Genomic DNA, 18,264 nt, shown 5'->3' with positions numbered 1-18,264 from the left:
TCAGAAACTTGGGAGAACGGTTCTAGTCTGTCCTCTAGGGTCACTATGAGTCAGAATCAACTTGCTGGTTTGGGTTTGGTAGTTCATGAAAAGGTTTGGGCTTAGCTTAATGTGCTTATTCGGAGACAAAGTAAAGTGGTTCTCCAACCTTCCTAAAGCCCCGGACCCTTTAATACAGTTCCTCATGTTGTGGCGACCCCCCCCCCGCCCACCATACAATTATTTTTGTTGCTACTTCATCGTTATAATTTTGCTACTGTTATGAATCAGGCAATCCCTGTGAAAGGGGACCCCCAAAGGGGTCACGATCCACAGATTTGAGAACCGCAGCTTTAAGAAAAAGCTATTTCTTCCAGGAATTTCTAAATCTGCTTTTAGTAAGCTGAATCCCATGTAAACTGAATTTGGGTTTCTAAACATTCTGTAATCATAATGCTCAATATTCATTTTAAAAATCATTTTATTGGGGGCTCGTACAATTCTTATCACAATCCATACATACATCCATTGTGCCAAGAACATGTACATTTGCTGCAATCATCATTCTCAAAACATTTGCCTTCTTCTTGAGCCCTTAATATCTGCTGCTCATTTTCCCCCTCCTCCCCACTCCCATGTCATGAACCCTTCATTATTCACAAATTATTATTATTTTGTCATATGTTACACTGTCTGATGTCTCCCCCACCTTCTTCTCTGCTGCCCATCCCCCAGGGAGGAGGCCATACGTGGATTCTTGTAATCAGTTCCCCCTTTCTACCCCACATTCTCTCCACCCTCCAGGCATCGCCACTCTCACCACTGGTCCTGAAGGAGTCATCTGTCCTGGATTCCCTGTGTTTCCAGTTGCTATCTGTACCTATGTACTTCCTCTGGTCTAGCCAGATTTGTAAGGTAGAATTGGGATCATGATAGTGGGGGGCAGAGAAAGCATTTAAGAACTAGAGGAAAGTTATATGTTTCATCGTTGCTACCCTGCACCCTGACTGGCTGATCGTCTCCCCACAACCCTTTAGTAAGGGGGTGAAAAGACAGTAGGGGGGGAGGATCAACATTCATTTTTATTACACATATAAAAATATTTTAAAGATGTAGTGGTTTTGCATTGGGCTGAGATCCTTAGGGCCGGCAGTTCAAAAGCACGAGTAGCTCCTTGGGAGAAAGACTGGGTTTTCTACTCCTGTAACCAGTTACAGCCTCGGAAACCATCAAGAGGGTCCTAATGAGTCAGCACTGATTCCATGGGAGTGTGTTTGCTTTTGGTTTGATCACACATATTTGTTTAAGTTCACAACACTGGGTGGGAGAAACCAGCGCCCATGTACACTCAGGGAAAGATAACCCAACCCACAGTCCTCTAAAACATACTCAATTTCCTAAAATTGATTGTAGGCATGGTTACATAACTCTTTTTAAGGTTGAAACTATTGAACAGTATTTTATGTGAATTATATGTCAATAAAACTCTAAAGCATCAAATAATAAAAATGTGATGACCACACATCTTTCTCCTGGCCCTTACACAACCTCATACTTCCTTCCATACATCTGGAGCCATTGCAATTAATCCCACTCAGTGGGATTACAATGAGGCCAACTGCTTAAATGATGGGAGCGTCAGGTCTGACCTTTGGGCCAAAGGACATCACTCATCACAAGGCAGAAACGTCAGGCGCACCTCCACGCTCCAACCTTCTTTTACCCTTTCTGACACCAACCATGTCCTCCCATGGCAATGACCTCCTCTGCTGAGTGCAATAATCTGTTGCAATGACCACACAGAGCTCACAGATAACACTCACAACCACAGGGGGTTATAAAGGAAGTTAATGAGTTACCACAGCCAGTATCAGAAAATAGTTAAGGATATAGTCTTTCGTGACAGTCGTTGCCTCTTCTCAGACAGCAACCAAGTCTTTCTCTGGTTTTCAGCCACTCAGCCCCTTGACCTCTGTCTCCATGTGACAGGAATCCAGCCTGCGCTCTGACTCACGGTCTCCGCAGTGTGGCTCATCTGCTCTGTCTCGTGATCTCCATGCCGAGATCTCTGCTGGCTCCACCAATTCCGGCCGGCACAGATATTGCACATGCTTCGATGCTGCCTCTTCTTCCTTGGCGTCAAGAGAATCTCTCTTCCTCTTTCTCACAGTTTTTTTTTGCATTTATTATTTTATTTAATGTTTTTTATACAACTCTTATCACAATCCATAAACACATCAATTGTGTAAAGCACATCTGTACATTCTTTGCCCTCATCATTTTCAAAGCATTTGCTCTCCACTTAAGCCCTTTGCATCAGGTCCTCTTTTTTCCCCCCTCCCTCCCCATTCCCTCTCCCTCATGAGCCCTTGATAATTTATAAATTATTATTTTGTCATATCTTGCCCTGTCCGACATCTCCCTTCACCCCCTTTTCTGTTGTCCGTCCCCCAGGGAGGAGGTCACATGTAGATCCTTGTCATCGGTTCCCTTTATATGCTTTTCTCATGCCCAGAGGAGTGGCAAAACTGATCAATCCCTGAGTTGGAGTCCGATGTGTCTCATTTGAATGGTCCCACCCAAAGATTGGGTGGGAGTTTTAGATAGGTGGATAGAAAAGCCATAAGTAATTCATTTCACTTCACCACAGGCACAGCTCAAAACGGAAAAGAAACCTCTGCAAACATTCATTAATCATCAGAGTGTCGGATACGTTATTGCTGTCAGGTGCTATGGAGCTGGTTCTAGCTCCTAGGACCCTGTGTCAAACAACTGGTGTTAGGCTTGGGCGCATTGCTGCAGGCACTGTGTTGATTCTTCTCATCAGGGGTCTTCCTCTGTTTGTCGTAATGAGCTGGGCTGCTAATTGCAAGTCAAAGCCAGCAGCTCTGAGGGAGAAAGACAGGGCTTTCTACTCCTGTAAACAGTTACAGTCTGGGAAGCTCACAGGGCCAGCTCTCCCCTGTCCCACAAGGTCACTATCAGACAATATTGACTTAATGGAGGTGAAGTGAGGAGGCTCCTTTACCAAGCATGTTGACCCTTCCCAAGGGTTGGTCTCTCCTGGAAACATGTGCAAAGTAAACAAGTCAACGTCTCACCCCCTCACTTCTAAGGAACAGTCTGGCTGCACTTCTTCCAAGACACATCCGTTTGTTCTACTGGTCCTATCAAGGTCTTCTTCACCAGCACCATGATTCAAACACACCAGTCCTTCTTCGCTCTTCCTCATCCAGTGTCCAAAGTTCCCACGCATATGAGGCGAATGACAATATCATGGCTTGGATGAGGCGCACCTTAGTTCTGACAGTGACAACCGTATGCTTTCACCACTTGAACGAAATCTTGTGCAGCAGACGTACCCAACGCAAGACGTCGTTTGATCTCTTGACTGCTGCTTCCATGAGCATTGATTGCGGAGCCAAGCAAGATAAAATCCCCGACAACTTCCATCTTTTCTCTGTTTATCATGATGTTAGCTATTGGTCCCAGGTGTAAGGCTTTTTGTTTTCCTTAAACTGAGAGGAATATACCTAGTATCAATCTAAGAATCTATGAAGTCATTAACAAGGAAATGCAACACGTAGAGTTCGATGTTCTGGGCATTAGGGAGTTGAAATGGCCTGGCATTGGCTATTTTGAATTAGACAATCATATGGTTTAACAGATTCAAAAGGAGCAGCATTTATTGTCATTTAGTGTCAAAAAGAATATTTCAAGGTCTATCCTGAAGTACAATGCTGTGTTTTCGGTTATATGTGTCTATAAGGAAGTCGAGCTAATACAACTCTATTCAAATTTATGAACCAACCACTAAAGCTAGTGATGAAGAAATGATAGAATTCTACTAACTTATTCAGTCTGACATTGATCAGGCATGTAATCAAAATACCTTGATAATTATTGGTATACAAAAATTGGAAGCAAAGCAGTTAGAAAATATGGCCTTGGTGATTAAAGTGAAGCTGGAGATCTCATGAAAGAATTTTGCAAGATCAATAGCTTCTTCATCACAAATACCCTTTTCAATAACATAAATGATGACTCTTCACAGGAACCTCACCAAATGGAATAGACAAAAATCAAAATGACTATATCTCTGGGAAGAGACAACGGAGAAGCTCAATATCATCAACCAAAAACAAGGCCTGGAGCTGACTGTGCAAAAGATTATCAAATGCGCATGTCCAAGTTGAAGTTGAAGCTGAAGAAACTGAAAATACTTCCAAGAAGACAACACTTGTTAAGCCTTCCCCATTCCCACCCCCACCCAAATTCACTGATTCCATAAACTTGCATTTAGATTTACAGCTTGAACTACCAGGGGGCAGTTCTCCTACATTTTAATTATTTTTAAAAATAGCTTTGTTGGCATACACTTCACATATCATACAGTTTAATCATCCAATCATATTAAGAAGAGTTTTGCAATCATCACGATTTCTTCTCTTACAATTTCAGAACGATTTCTTCTCTTACAATCTCTCCTCAACCTCCCCTAAGTAGTTATTTTATTTGTCCATTTTTTTTCAGTTCCACAATTTCTATTTGTGTAATTCCGTGTCAGTCACGGATTATGCTCTTCATGTGCTACAGCCACTCTTGGCAGCCCTTCCCAAATTATTCGACTACCAATGACATAAACTCAATGGCCCCATTGTGGCCTATGGTAACCTTTGCACCTATGGTAACCATTGATCCAGTTTGGTTTCTCCCCTCCCCTGCTTTTCTTGATATAGTATTCACATATCACATACTTCCATTGTTAAACCATTTTTAAATGAGTTGTGTAATCACACTCAGTTGGAGTGCTTCCTCCCCCCTCCCATGCATTCATTTACGCTCCTCACATCCCCTCACCCTCCCTATTGTCTACCCTCCACCCCTACATCCCCCATAAACCCTTGCACCAGTTATTATCTCTATGCATCTACTCCTTCTGTACTTCAGAAACTGGGAAACTCAACGGAAACAATAAAAACAAAGTAAAGTGGTAAGGATAAAATAATAATAATATAAAGATAAAAATACAGATACTGTCTCCTCCATTTTAGAGGGTCTCTCTGAGTTGGAATGGACTTGATAGCAGTGAGTATTTCACACGACACATTACAGAACGTCCCACGAACTGCCGTAAGAGCAAGTCTGTCTCGGGAAAAGTACATCCATATGCTCGTCAGAGGTAAGGATGGCAAAACTTTATCTCATACATTTTGGAGTGTTGTTAAGAGAGACCAATCCTGCGACAAGGACATCGTGCTTGGTAGAGTGGAGGGGCAGTGAAAAAGAGGAAGACCCTTGATGAGATGGACTGACACAGTCGCTGCAAGAGTGGTCCAAGCGTAACTGTGAGATGGCACAGGCCTGGCATTTCTTTCTGTGGTACACAGGATCGGGCAAGGAGCTGGAATGGACTCACCAGCACTGCTTCTAAAGGACTACACCTCCTTCCTTTATGAATAGATAACTTTAGTATACTTTCAAGATATAGTGAATTCACTGTAAGAAACTAAAAACTAACATTTTTAATCCAAATTGTAGTGAAATAGCTATTATTTTATCTAGAGAGGGCAGACCCTCCATTAACAAGGTAAAACTTTTCTATGATAGTTAGGGAGAGTGAAAGGAAGGGAAATCATAATTTAAAAATTATTATTAAGATCCAGAATGAATAACTACATTTCTAAAGTTCAAGTTAAATTAACCTATTTTTTTTAACATTTTATTAGGGGCTCATACAACTCTTATCACAATCCATACATATACATACATCAATTGTATAAAGCACATCTGCACATTCCCAGCCCCAATCATTCTCAAAGCATTTGCTCTCCAATTAAGCCCTTTGCATCAGGTCCTCTTTTTTTTCCCCCTCCCTCCCCCATGTACCCTTGGTAATTTATACATTGTTATTTGGTCATATCTTGCCCTAACCGGAGTCTCCCTTCCCCCCTTCTCTGCCGTCCATCTCTCAGGGAGGAGGTCACATGTGGATCCTTGTAATCAGTTCCCCCTTTCCAACCCACTCACCCTCCACTCTCCCAGCATCGCCCCTCACACCTTTGGTCCCAGCTGTCTTAGATTGAATTACATCCTCCAAAATATGTATATCAAACTGGGCTTCATCATGAATATCAGTGGTCTGACATTTATGTTGGAATGTACTTTGACAATTATGGAATCATGTGATCATCCCCATGACATGATCTGATGTGACCAATCAGGTACAAGAGGTTAGGGTAGAATGCACCATCCCTACACAGGCCACAACCCTGATTTGATGTAGGGGTTCACCTGAGTATGGTCTGCCTCATCTTTTATCTTACAAGTGATAAAAGGAAAGAGAAGTCAGCGAGAAGAAAGGGAGGGATCTATTACCACCAAGAAAGAAAACTGGAAGCTTATCCTGTAAATCTGGGTTGCCTGCACTGACTAGCCCTAAGGGCAGACTGAAGCCTGGCACCTGGAGATCTCCAATTAATGCTGGGTCCATCACTGTGGAAGGGAGGCAAGCACGGTCCTCCAAGGCCAACAGAGTGCGAGATACTTGCCTTTGCAGTGGTTCCAAACCTTCTTCATGCTGCCATTTCATACGGTTCATCATGGTGTGGTGACCCCCAACCATAACATTATTTTTGTTGCTACTTCATAACTATAATTTTGCTAGTGTTATCAATTGAGTATCCCCTATAAAACCGTTTTCCAATCCCCAAAAGAATCGCAACCCACAGGTGCCCTGGACCCAGGCTCCTCGCCTCCTAACCTGTGAGAGAGTACACTATGCACTAAATCCCAGCCACCTGTGGTGTTTCTGGTACAGCAGGTTTAGTCCGCGAAGATATTACGTTAGGGCGATCATTGAGAAGCAAAGCATGAAATAAAAATCCAGTTGAAATGGTGAACACTTTCTGAACCATTGAAGAGAATTGTTTGAAGCACCTCCAAAACAAAATTTAATTCTAACCCTCAATTTAGGATCTAGCTACTGTACATGGGGCTTGCAAAAGTTCTTGGAAAGGTGGAAATTGAAACATAATGGGATTTTCCCATAAAATTTTGGAAGCTCCTTCATCCATACCTTCCGACCCCCCAAGACCATTCTCTTTTTTAAAAGTTGGTTCTTTCAGGGGTCATTTCTATTGTGCAGCAAGTAGATTTGCTGTTAAATAGGCAGGGTTTCTCACGTCAGCCCTTCCTTCAAAACCAAATTTACTGCCACCAAATCGATTCTAACTCATAGGGACCCTAGAGGACAGGCTAGAACTGCCTCTGTGGGTTTCTGAGCCTGTAAATCGTTACAGGAGAAGAAAGCTTTGTCTTTCTCTTTCTGATTGGCTGTTGTTGTTAAGTACTAGCGAGTCAGTTCCAACCCAAAGCTACCCAATGGAAAATAGAACCAGACACTGCTGGTCCTGCCCCATCCTCACCATTGTTGCTGTTCTTGAAGTTACTGGGTCAATCCGTCTCACTGAGGGCCTTCCTCTCTTTTGATGCCCCTCTATTTTACCAAGCATGAGGTCCTTCTCCAAGGACTGAGCCCTCTTGACAAAATGCTAAAGTCGTAAGCTGACGTCTTGCCATCCTTGCCTCTTAGGTGCGCTCTGGCTGTACTTCTCACAAGACAAGAGGTGTGCTTGTCCTTTGGCAGTCCATGGTGCCTTCAACATTCTTCGCCAGCATCGTAACTCAAATGCACTGATTCTTCTTCGATCTTCCTTATTCAATATTTAGCTTTCACGTGCATAGGAGGCAATTGAAAATACCATGGCTTGAGTCAGGTGCACCTGAGTCCTCAAAGCCACATCCTTGGGTTCCAAGACTCTAAAGCAGCTGTTCTCAACCTGTGGGTAGCGACCCCTTTGGGGGTCGAATGACCCTTTCACAGGGGTCACCTGATTCATAACAGTAGCAAAATTACAGTGATGAAGTAGCAATGAAAATAATTTTAAAGTTGGGGGTCACCACCATGAGGAACCGTATTAAAGGGTCGCGGCATTAGGAAGGTTGAGAACCACTGGGCTAGAGGGTAGCGTGGGTTTGAATACACAAAGGGAGAGAAGCATATCATGTATCTGGGATAACATCCCCCAAGTGGATGAGACATAGTATATATAGGTGGTGCCCAGTGGTACTCCAGCAAATGAAGTGGGCAAGATTGTAGGTGGCATGCAGATGCTACTGGAATTAACAATGCATCACTGGGTATGAAAGTGTCTACTTTTTAATTAATTCCCTTCTCTCCTAGGGCAAGAAAGGATAAGTGATTTATTCTTGGTTTGATAAATAGCCCGCTGATGTGGCACAATAGAAATAATTATAACAACAAAAATAATCAAACCCAGAAGGCTTTCTCAATTGACTACTAGGATCTCTCATTAAAAAAAATAATCTGCTTTCTTGAAAAAGAGCAGGCTTTAGGCTCAGGTTTCACAGGTAACCGTATCTAGCAAGAGTTGCTGTTATTTTCTTTATACTTCTATTTCTGTTATTTTGCTATTATTTTCTTTACTTGCTGTTATTTTCTTTATACTTCTATTTCTGGCCAATCATAGTGGTTCCATTTACCGTGGCAGCATGACAATTTACTTCTAAACAACGCAGTATGAAAAGTGAGTGTCTTAAATATATAAACAAAAATAATAAAGAGGTGGTAAGAATTTTGATAAGGGTATGCAAATATCTAAAGCTTTTAAAAAGTCTTAGTAAGGAATAGTCGGAAAAGGAGAAAGGTAGCCGACTGGATGGAACCCCATGACTATGGCCCTTAGTCACTCTGCTAGTCTGGGTAGACTAGAGAAACAAAATTCATAGATACTCATATGTGTATAAGAATGAGTTTTATGTAAAAGAGAAATTGTATATTGAGAAAACATTCCAGACCAGTCCAGATTAAGTCCATAAGTCCGATATTAGCCCATATGTCTGAAACCAATCTATAAATTCCTCTTCAGACTCATGGAACACAGGCAATGAGATTGAGTGCAGGAAGATCACAGAGGCCAGTGGGTGTAACATCATGTAGATCCAGTGGTCAAGTAAGCATCTCAGCACTGGCAGAGTTCTCCATGAGGCTCCTCCGGCTCCAGAGCTCTGGCTGTATCAGCGTCACTCCATCAGGCTCGTTTCAGTAAAGTCTCTTAGGGAGTGAGTCTCTCTGTGTCCCGCCTCCAGCAAGCTATTTTAGATCCATAGCACCTCCAAATGAGGTCATCAGGCTGCAACCTGATTGGCCAACTAAACTCCACCCCTTCACTCTTAAGTTTCAAATTGACAACAGATTATGTAACTACCAGAGTAACCCTTCAGGTCTGGTATTGAACTCACCCCTGTCGTACACTTTTCAGCAAAACAGGAAATAAACAACCACAAGGGAAAAAAACAAGAATCAAACTCGCTGTCACCAAGCCCCTTCCAATGCGCAGCCCTCTACAGGACAGGGCAGAGCCGCTCCTGTGAGTTTCTGAGACGGTAATTCTTTACAGGAGTTGCAAGGCCCGTCTTTCTCCCAAGGAGTGGCTGGTGATTTTGAACTGCTGACCTTGAGGTTAACAGCTCACGTTCAACAAGTAACCACGGTGCCACCAGGGCTTCCTCTGCAACAGTAGACAGGTGTAGAAAGGGGACAATCACACTTGTGAGGTACCGACCCCTTAAAGTAATCAAGGATTTGAAGTCCAGGGGCCAGCATTTTCCTATGGACAAGAGGGTCAGAAGCGTTGGGAGACCAGGAGGAATGGAAACAGGAAGTTCAGGGAGAACGTGGGGTCAGTGATACTGCATTGTGGAGATTGAAGTCCATTAAGATGAAACAGAACAGCATGAATTGTGGAACAGAAAACTGATCTGCTCGGTCAACCTTTACTGAATTCGCAGTAAAAAGTGAAAAAGAAAAAAAAGTTAGCACTCTTCTGCTGCCACTAGATTTTTCAGGAATCAAGCAACTAGATTTTCAGGAGTCCAGCAGGGTAGAATAGACAACGTCTAAAGTCAGGCAGACAAGAGTTCAGATCTTGCTTTAAAACTGAGGCGGGTGGTCTTGGGCAAGCCCTCTGAAAAACGCTGAGTCTTATTTCCTCACTGTATTATAAGGGGGAACCATCTCACAGGAAGGTGAAGATTAGGGACAGAAAATACACAGGCCATGAAGTGGTCGGCATTGTGGGTCTCCTTTATAACATTCCAACGTGATTTCCAAGGTTAGTTATGATTGACTCTGACCTAGTTTCTCTCGTTCTGTGAGGCATTGTGTCTGTGGCTTCACCAAGGAATCAAACTGCTTATTTTCTGTTATTTCCCCATCCACTCACAGAACGAAGAACTCGACCCGATGCTCACACTTCTTCCCAGGTCGTCTTAAGCCAGTGGTTCTCAACCTGTGCGTCACGACCCCTTTCATTGGGTCGTCTGATTCATAACAGTGGCAAAATGACAGTTATGAAGTACCAACGAAGATAATTTTATGGTTGAGGAGAGGTCACCACAACATAAGGAACTGTATTAAAGGGTCAAGGCATTAGGAAGGTGGAGAACCACTGTCTTAAATGGTTATGAACAGGGGAAGGGACTGCCTGGCCAGTCCAAGTCAAACATTTCCCTGTTGATTTCTAACATTCTTACTGAATGCTGTTTGTAAAAGTGGTGAAAAATTAAATGAAAGCTCTATGTAAAGCCTGTCTAAAGTACTCGGGGGCTGCAGTTCAAACCCTGTGGCAGTTACATAATCTCCTGTCAACGTGCAAAGGGGTGGAGTCTAGCTTGTCAACAAGTAGCAGCTTGATGACCTCATTTGGAGGCGCAAAGGAGATAAATAGCTCACTGGAGGCCAGATACACACTCTTTCTGCTTTGACTCCCTGTGAGACATTCCTGTTGACAAGCCACATGGGACTACACTGATAGAGCCAGAGTCCTGGAGCTAGAGGAGCCATGTGGAGACCCATGCCAGCGCTGAGATGCTTCCACTATCACTGGATCCATAAGACTTTCCACCCACTGGCCTGTGATCTTCCTGCATTCAGCATCACTGCATGGCTATATGAGTCTGAAGAGGACTTTATGGACTGGGATTAACATACGGGATAAGATCGGATTTATGGACTTGACCTGGACTGAGCTGGGATGTTTTCTTACTGAACAACTGCTCTTTGATACATGTACGAGTGTCTGAATTTGTTTCTCTGGTCAACCCAGACTAGCACAAACCTAATAGCGTTCTGTGGGAGAAAGAAGGGGCGGTCTGCTCCCATCAAAAGGCACAGCCTTGGGAATCGTATGGGGCAGTTTGACTCTGTCCAAGAGGTTGCCAGGAGTTGGAATCACCTCAGTGGCAATGGGCTGGTTTGGGGTTCTGAGTTGGCACAAATGGTTTGCCGTCACTTATTAACCTAATACTTGACAATTCCAATCCACTCAGCAGCGCAGCTGAAGAAAGGCCTGGTTACCTGCTTCTGTTCCGGTGACACCTGGAGACATAGGAAGCCCTATGGAAAAGCTCTACTCTGTAACAGGGGGTAGCAAGAACACATTAGCAATGAAACCACCCTCAGAAGGGAGCGGGGAGATGAGGCCCCATCATTTCCGTTACCTCTCCTCTCCCTATTCCAGACATGCTTCTCTCCCTCCCTAATGAACAGGGCTTGGATCCATCTGCTTCCCGTCGGTCAAGCCACAGCTCAGAGCACCCGTTCTCTAGTTTGCCTTTTCAAAAAGCGAGTGCAAGCTGAGACTGGAAAACCAAGAGATTTCCTTGAAATCATAACCTTGCCTAAATACGAGATTAAAAAATTCCACCAGCCAAGCCGTCTTAGTGAGCTTCCCATCCTTGTGAAATCATTAAAGTGACGCATAAAATCATTCTGTCTCCAGGAGAGGTAAATGATTCTCATTTATAAAATTCTGCATTGACTTTTTACTTTTTGCAGGGGGAAGCTGTCATTAGAGGAACTTCTGCCTGCCAACCTTTGTTTTCATCCCAGAAGTGCTTCTGCAGATGGGCCACACCATAGCAAACACATCCCCAAACAAACAAGTAAACAAATAACCCCATTGGCTGACTCCAATTCATAACGATCCTATAGGAAGACACAGAACTGCTCCATCGATTGTCAAGACTGCAAATCGTCATGGAAGCAGATTGCCCCATTGTTCTCCCGGGGAGTGGCTGTTGACCTCCGTGGTTAGCATCCGCCATGCACGTGAACTGGCGCCCGCGGGGATCTCCCAGAGCGCCAGGGAGAACAACTACAGGGCCAGAGGGAGATAGCACGGGCGATGATGCAGTTCTAGTCACAAGCGCGGCCCTCAAGCGAGTCACGACTCTCCTTCCTATGGCGAGTCATTTCTCCTAGACCACCGCCACCCGGGCTTCCGGAATGAATCACCAGATTCAAAAGGATCCGATAGGACCATTTCTTCTTACAAGTGGGTACGATTCGTAAGCGCCAAGTTTACAAATACCGTTTTCGCCAGTTCTCAGGGACGGCATGGTATAACTCTCAAGCAGTAAGAATGTGCCCGGTGTTAAATGAGAAGACACAGGCGTTTGAAGCGATCTGTAAATCCTTCTAACCTCCCACAGGAGAGAGCGTTGGACTAGACACTCTTCCTTTTTGTTGCCTAAATACACGGAAGCCTGCGTGCCCTACCCTCAACTCACCCTGAAGACAACCCACACTAATTGCCTCTGAATGATCTTCTTAGCAGTTCATTAATGTTCAACGCTCTTAGAGACCTCCAAAAGGTATGGTTTTTCATAAGTCCCGGCACTATCAGTAACATCCGAAATATGCACAAGGAGACACACTTCTAGGGCTTCCTCATTAATTTCAGCCATGGCTGAGTAGCTTGGGAATTTGCATTTCAAGCAGGGGAAAACAATCAAGGCATGCAAAATTTCATCCCGGGCTACTCAGGGGGGGCGGGGGGAGGCAGGGTGCAGTATAAACTTGAGCTGAACGTCAGCATCCAAATGTTCCAATTTCAGACAAATCCTCCCCACCCCACCCCACCCCACCTCCCAACCCGCTTGCTCTTAGGGCTGCTAAGTCCGCACTGCAAACCCGCCCCAAAGCCATGGAGTCCTTTCCAACACACAGCAACCTTACAGGACAAATTCGAACCGCCCCTGTGGGTTTCTGGGACGTAAACCCATTACAGGGGCAGAAAGCCTCGTCCTCTCCCTCGGAGCGCCTGGGGAGTTCAAACCGCTGGCTTGTGGGTAGCTGCAGCCCGTTTGTTACCCTCTAGGGAACCAAGTCACTTCACGGACCCTAAATCACCAAACAGTACAAGAGCACGGTTCAGAGGCCAGCAGCACCCATGAACTCTACCAGTCACACACACAGAACGATACCTGTTCTTCCGTTCGCTGCTGTCTCCGTGTCCAGAAGTACTTCCTCAAGGCATGGAGAGGGTATTTTCTGAAGTAGGCGAATTTAGACTGAGGCAACTGATGATCCATCGTGGGAAGTCCAAGAGGGATCTGGCCCGCCTCCCCCTATCAACAACCACATGCGATTTAGAAACCCTGCCTTTCCTCAGTTGCCTAAGCTCACCCGCTTCCTTGCAAACCAAGTAGATGTTCTCCCTTTCCCCTTTGGAGCGGAGCTCTCAGGGAGACCAGGCAGCCAAGGAGGATGCCTGGGTGGATCCCGCCTGAAATGCAATGCCAGAGGGCAGTAGGAGCCAGGAGGAATTTAGGGGCAGGACCACAGAATGCAAATTGCCTAGTGGTAGAGATGTGGCTGTCCTATTTCTAGCAACAGCAGCGTTCGGTGGCAAGCTATGTTAATATTAGCCGGCTGGTGGCTTTCCACACCCACAGACTCTGGTGAGGTTTCTTCTTAACTCTTCCGACAGCTTTGCTGGCTCCGAACGAGGGCATAGCATATGGTTTTCCTCCTTTCCTCCAAGATTTCTTATCAGCACACACACAGGACCGGCAGTCCTCGGCAGCATCTCGCCTGTAAATCGGAGGTTCATTCCATTCTGGGAAGTGTTTTAGGGGACTTCTCAGGAAATTAACTAATTACCTCATTGTCTTCTTTGTGGCTGAGCTCAGTGTCCCCACTGAAAAGGCTGGGCTCACACTGATGCCTTCTGTGGCCAGCCTGGGAAGCAGACACTTTACGCTAATTGAACAAGAGCAGCAAACAGATTCTGTCCGGAGGTAAAAGGCTTCTCTGCCCAAGTGCTTATCTCCAATCCACAGGCGGAATCCAGGAGCATTAAGTTACCCATGGCTTTCTGCTTATTGGAGAGAAAATGTCGCCCATGCACTTTCTAACTATAATTTTAAAAGCACTCTCACTTTAAAAACAAAACATCCATGGCAAGGGGCCTGGGGTCCCTAAGGACACAGGATCATAAACTTTGACAGCCCAGGATTTTAGTCATGCCCTCAAGGTCATGGAGTTTCTGAACAAAGTCCCCCAATCTGCTTGGTCGTTTTGTTGCCCAATTTAACTGTGCAGTCAGCAGCTGGTTCCCTTCACGGGAACAACGGGCGGGCGATTGCGGTGACGGGCTTCTTGTGGAGACCAGGCTAGACAGGAAGCCCCAGTCCTGACGCCCAGAGTTCTGTTTTGGGTAGAAAGAGAGCAGGCCGCTTCCGGTTTAGAGAAAGCCCCGCCCACAGGGGTAGGGCGGAGCAGTGCGCAGGCAAAGCTGGGGAACCAGTACTGCAGGCTGAGCCGGCCCCCTAGACAGCCTCTCGGACACGCCCGGGCCACCTGCCTTCAGGACGGACACACACTTGATGAGCCTAATGCGGCTGAGCCCCGAGCAGCCCCGGCCATCTGGCAGGCTGGCAGCTGGCCCGCTTGCAAGGTGATCTTTCCATCTCACCAGGGCCAGGCAGGCAATTCCAAGAAGTCATTTACATAATGTTGCTGGATCCAGCTGGGGAGGAGGTCCTGGCCTGCTGTCACCTCCCCAGGTGCACCTACCTGCTCACAGAGGCTCTGTTGTAAGCCAGAGACAGCTGACTCTAATAGGGACAAGTGAGCAGCTGGCATGCTGAGGGCACCGTGATGGGTGCTCCCGCCACCCCTGCAGGCACACAGCCCAGCAAAACCAGAAGTTGGCATCCTGATGCCCTGGAAAGAGGGCTGGCCCCAATAAGAGTGACAGAGACAAAGCTAAGGTGCCATTCACATACACCCTCGAAGAATCCCCTAGCTTCTCTCTTTTTAAACACCTAAACCTTCAGAGATGCAACCTGGCACCTACAGAAACTCCGGGTGCGGCTGATGAGCCAAAACCTTTTCCCCAAAGGACATGCGCAAAGCAGACTTCATTTCAGGCGGCCGGTTCGAGGCCACCTTCCTCTGGGTTGAGAAGCATGACGAAAAGAGATGGGGCGGAGGAAAGACAAACAAACCTGTCCTGACACACGTGAGCAATATATATGATAGTGGTCAGACCAACCACCAGCTACAGTTAGAGAGAAATGCAAATGTAGACTGCTAAACACAAAGCTTCCCACCAACAAACACACTGAGCCCACCTTCCCACACCCAGCCCAGGGCTGGGAGGCTAAGTCCAGCTCTTATCGAGCTGAGCAACACAGGGTGTTCCTGGCTGTAATTTCCATAGGAGAGATTGCCAGGCCTTTCTTTCACTGCACCACTAGATGGGTTTGTTAGGTAGGTAGCATAGGGTTGGGGAATGTCCAGTAACGCATGCCCAGAGGGCCAAGCTATGGAAACAAAGGAGTGGTGCACTGCACCATTCTCAGAGGCTCAGGTTTCCCACTGGTAGGCATGGATGGGCGCTGAACCTGGATTGGCCCACCTGGGCCAGGTGAATTCAATTCAGCCAATGGAGTCGATCAGGGGTCGTCCACCATGCCTCCCCGTGGAATCCTTGAAAAGACAGGAGCCTAAAGTTAGGGGAGAGAGAACTTTGCGGGAGGCTGAGCAGCCTCTGCCAGGCTGCATGGTCAGGAGGAGTCCTATGGGTGCCGTGTAAACCTGAAACTTCTTCTAACTCTCATAAAACTCACTTGGATCATGAATTCTTTCTCACGCGGAGCCAAGGACCGAGCTATAGATCTAGCTCCAGAGATCTAACAGGTTCAAACTGGAACCTTTCGATCGGCAGTCGACTGCAAACTGGAATGCGTTGTACCTCCCTCTCTTTTCCCTCCTCTTTCTAAATCGTTGTTGTAAACATGCATCCGTAGAGTACCACATGTGCCCGTTTCCTTTATGAATTGATTCTGGTGAGCTTGGGGGGGAGGGGGAGGAAGCTAAGTTCTCCAATTTCATTTTTCTGCTTCCCAAGCTTTGGGAACGATTGCAGTCTCAGTGTCTGTTGGTCACCGATTGCCGTAGTTCTCTCAATAATTCATCTAAATGTGGGCTCGGTGCAACTTCTTTCTTAGCAGTCAGGCTCCCTTGTGGGCACAATGCGGCCTCTTTGCCGTCTGCGCCTGGGGGAGTGACATTTCTGATGACCACTTGTGACAGATTCAGTGACTTTGGTGAAAGGCAGCCCACCAGGCTCCGGTCAATGCTCCAGTGTAATCCTGGATGGATCAAAAGAGCCCGCTGCCTCTGTCCTCGCTGACGAACGAACGAACGGGCCATGCTGTGCCTGTGAAGTAGCACGACACCCAGCACCGAGGGAAAGCAAGTTCTGCTTGCTCCCACAGTTCCCTCCCACCCCTCCTTCTCTATTCAATAGGAGAACCGCACACGGGAACCATGAGCCCAGGCGAGTCACAGCCCAAAGCTGCAGTCCCACTGCGAAACAGGACATGCCACGTGCTCTTGTGGTTTCTAGGAATCCCCTGCTCTTTCACAAAAGGCTTAAAATATGGGAAGTCCCACCCCCTTGTCTTCCCCCCCCCCCTCTTGATGAACAATTTAAAAGGCTGAAGCAAGGGCAGAAAAAAATGGTGGTGAGGATCAAGAGAGATTGGACAATTTACTCCTTTTCAAACTTTGGAGAAGATAAGATGAAACTGTGACTTCAGGAAGTCATCTGGCTCTGGGCACTGCGCACAGTAAGTACTTTCTTTTCTTTTCATTAAAAAATCATTTTATTGGGGGCTTGTACAGCTCTTATCACAAACCATCCACACATCCACTGCGTGTCAAGCACATTTGTACATTTGTTGCCCTCATCATTCTCAAAACATTTGCTTTCTCCTTAAGCCCTTGGTATCAGCGCCTCATTTTCCCTCTCCCTCCCCGCTCATCCCTCCCTCATGAACCCTTGATAATTTATACATTATTATTATCTTGTCATATCTTACACTGTCCGGCGTCTCTCTTCACCCACTTTCCTGTTTTCTTAATGCCCACAAATGCATATTCACGGAAGCAGAATGCCAAGGAGAAGTGCATAGGTTCCATGGGTTAAATTCAGGATGAGAAGTGAGATTAGAAAATGGGTCTTGAGACTACCTATGCATAAACTGGATTTCTAGATTCCATCAGAACCCAAGCTGAAACCATCCACTCGACCCCACCCCACCCCACCCTCCAATCCCCTTTCCTCCAGGGCTGCAGAGTTTCCAACAGGAAAATGACTCCATTCTCTGGGAATTAATCCGGCCCAGCTAGAGTGAAGGAAAAGCAGTTAGAATGATGGAGAAGCTGCTAGCTCAGAAAACAGAAACCATTTTTCATTATGAATCCCACAGAGAAATCTGTCTCATCCTACCAGGTCTGTGAATATTGGCCCAGTCTCTTGCTGTCCCCCCAAGGACAGTGTTCAATGAACTCCGAAGAAAAGGGAGGGAGGGAGGGCGAGGGAAGCACTTAACCCTGCTGCTGAGGCCCAATGCACCCAGCACTAACAGTCCACATCACATGGCATTTCCTTTGTTCCTCTGTGGGCGCTTGGAGGTGATGTGTCAACTGGGCCAAGCTGCGATGCTCCGGGGTTCGCAGACATGGAATCACTCGCGTTTTGTCTTGCTGTGAGCAGCCAAGCAGTTAAAGGAAGTTTGTGTAGGGGTGTGGCTTGCATCTAATCTATACAGCTATGCCTGGTGCAAGGCAGGGCATTGTCAATCGCCTCATGTGCAGGTAAAGGTTGGAGAGTGAATACGAAAGATTGGAGAAGAGCTGACGCCTTTGAATGAGGGTGTTGATGAAGAATATTGAAAACACCGTAGAGGGTTGGGAGAACAAACAGATCTGTCCGGGAGGAAGCACAGCCAGCGTGCTCCTGAAAAGTGAGGACGGTGAGACTACATCTCAGGTACTTTGCACACCTTATCAAGGGAGACCAGTCCCTGGAAGAGCACGTCATGCCTGATCAGGTTGAAGGTCAG

The 18,264-nt window shown here is 46.1% G+C and overlaps 1 protein-coding gene across 1 annotated transcript in view; it reads right to left on the bottom strand.

Annotated features, from left to right (window-relative positions):
* The window catches only part of ATP2C1 (ATPase secretory pathway Ca2+ transporting 1), a 127,708-nt gene extending 114,062 nt beyond the window's left edge, over window positions 1-13,646 (bottom strand). The window contains exon 1 of the mRNA XM_075547210.1: window positions 13,330-13,646. Within this exon, the coding sequence (XP_075403325.1) occupies window positions 13,330-13,437 (108 nt within the window). The 5' untranslated portion in view covers window positions 13,438-13,646. The remainder of the gene's footprint in view (window positions 1-13,329) is intronic.
* Window positions 13,647-18,264: the final 4,618 nt, after the last annotated feature.

Source organism: Tenrec ecaudatus, chromosome 4 (assembly GCF_050624435.1).
Source record: "Tenrec ecaudatus isolate mTenEca1 chromosome 4, mTenEca1.hap1, whole genome shotgun sequence".
Lineage (NCBI taxonomy): Eukaryota > Metazoa > Chordata > Mammalia > Afrosoricida > Tenrecidae > Tenrec > Tenrec ecaudatus.
This window is presented reverse-complemented; position numbering and strand designations above follow the sequence as displayed.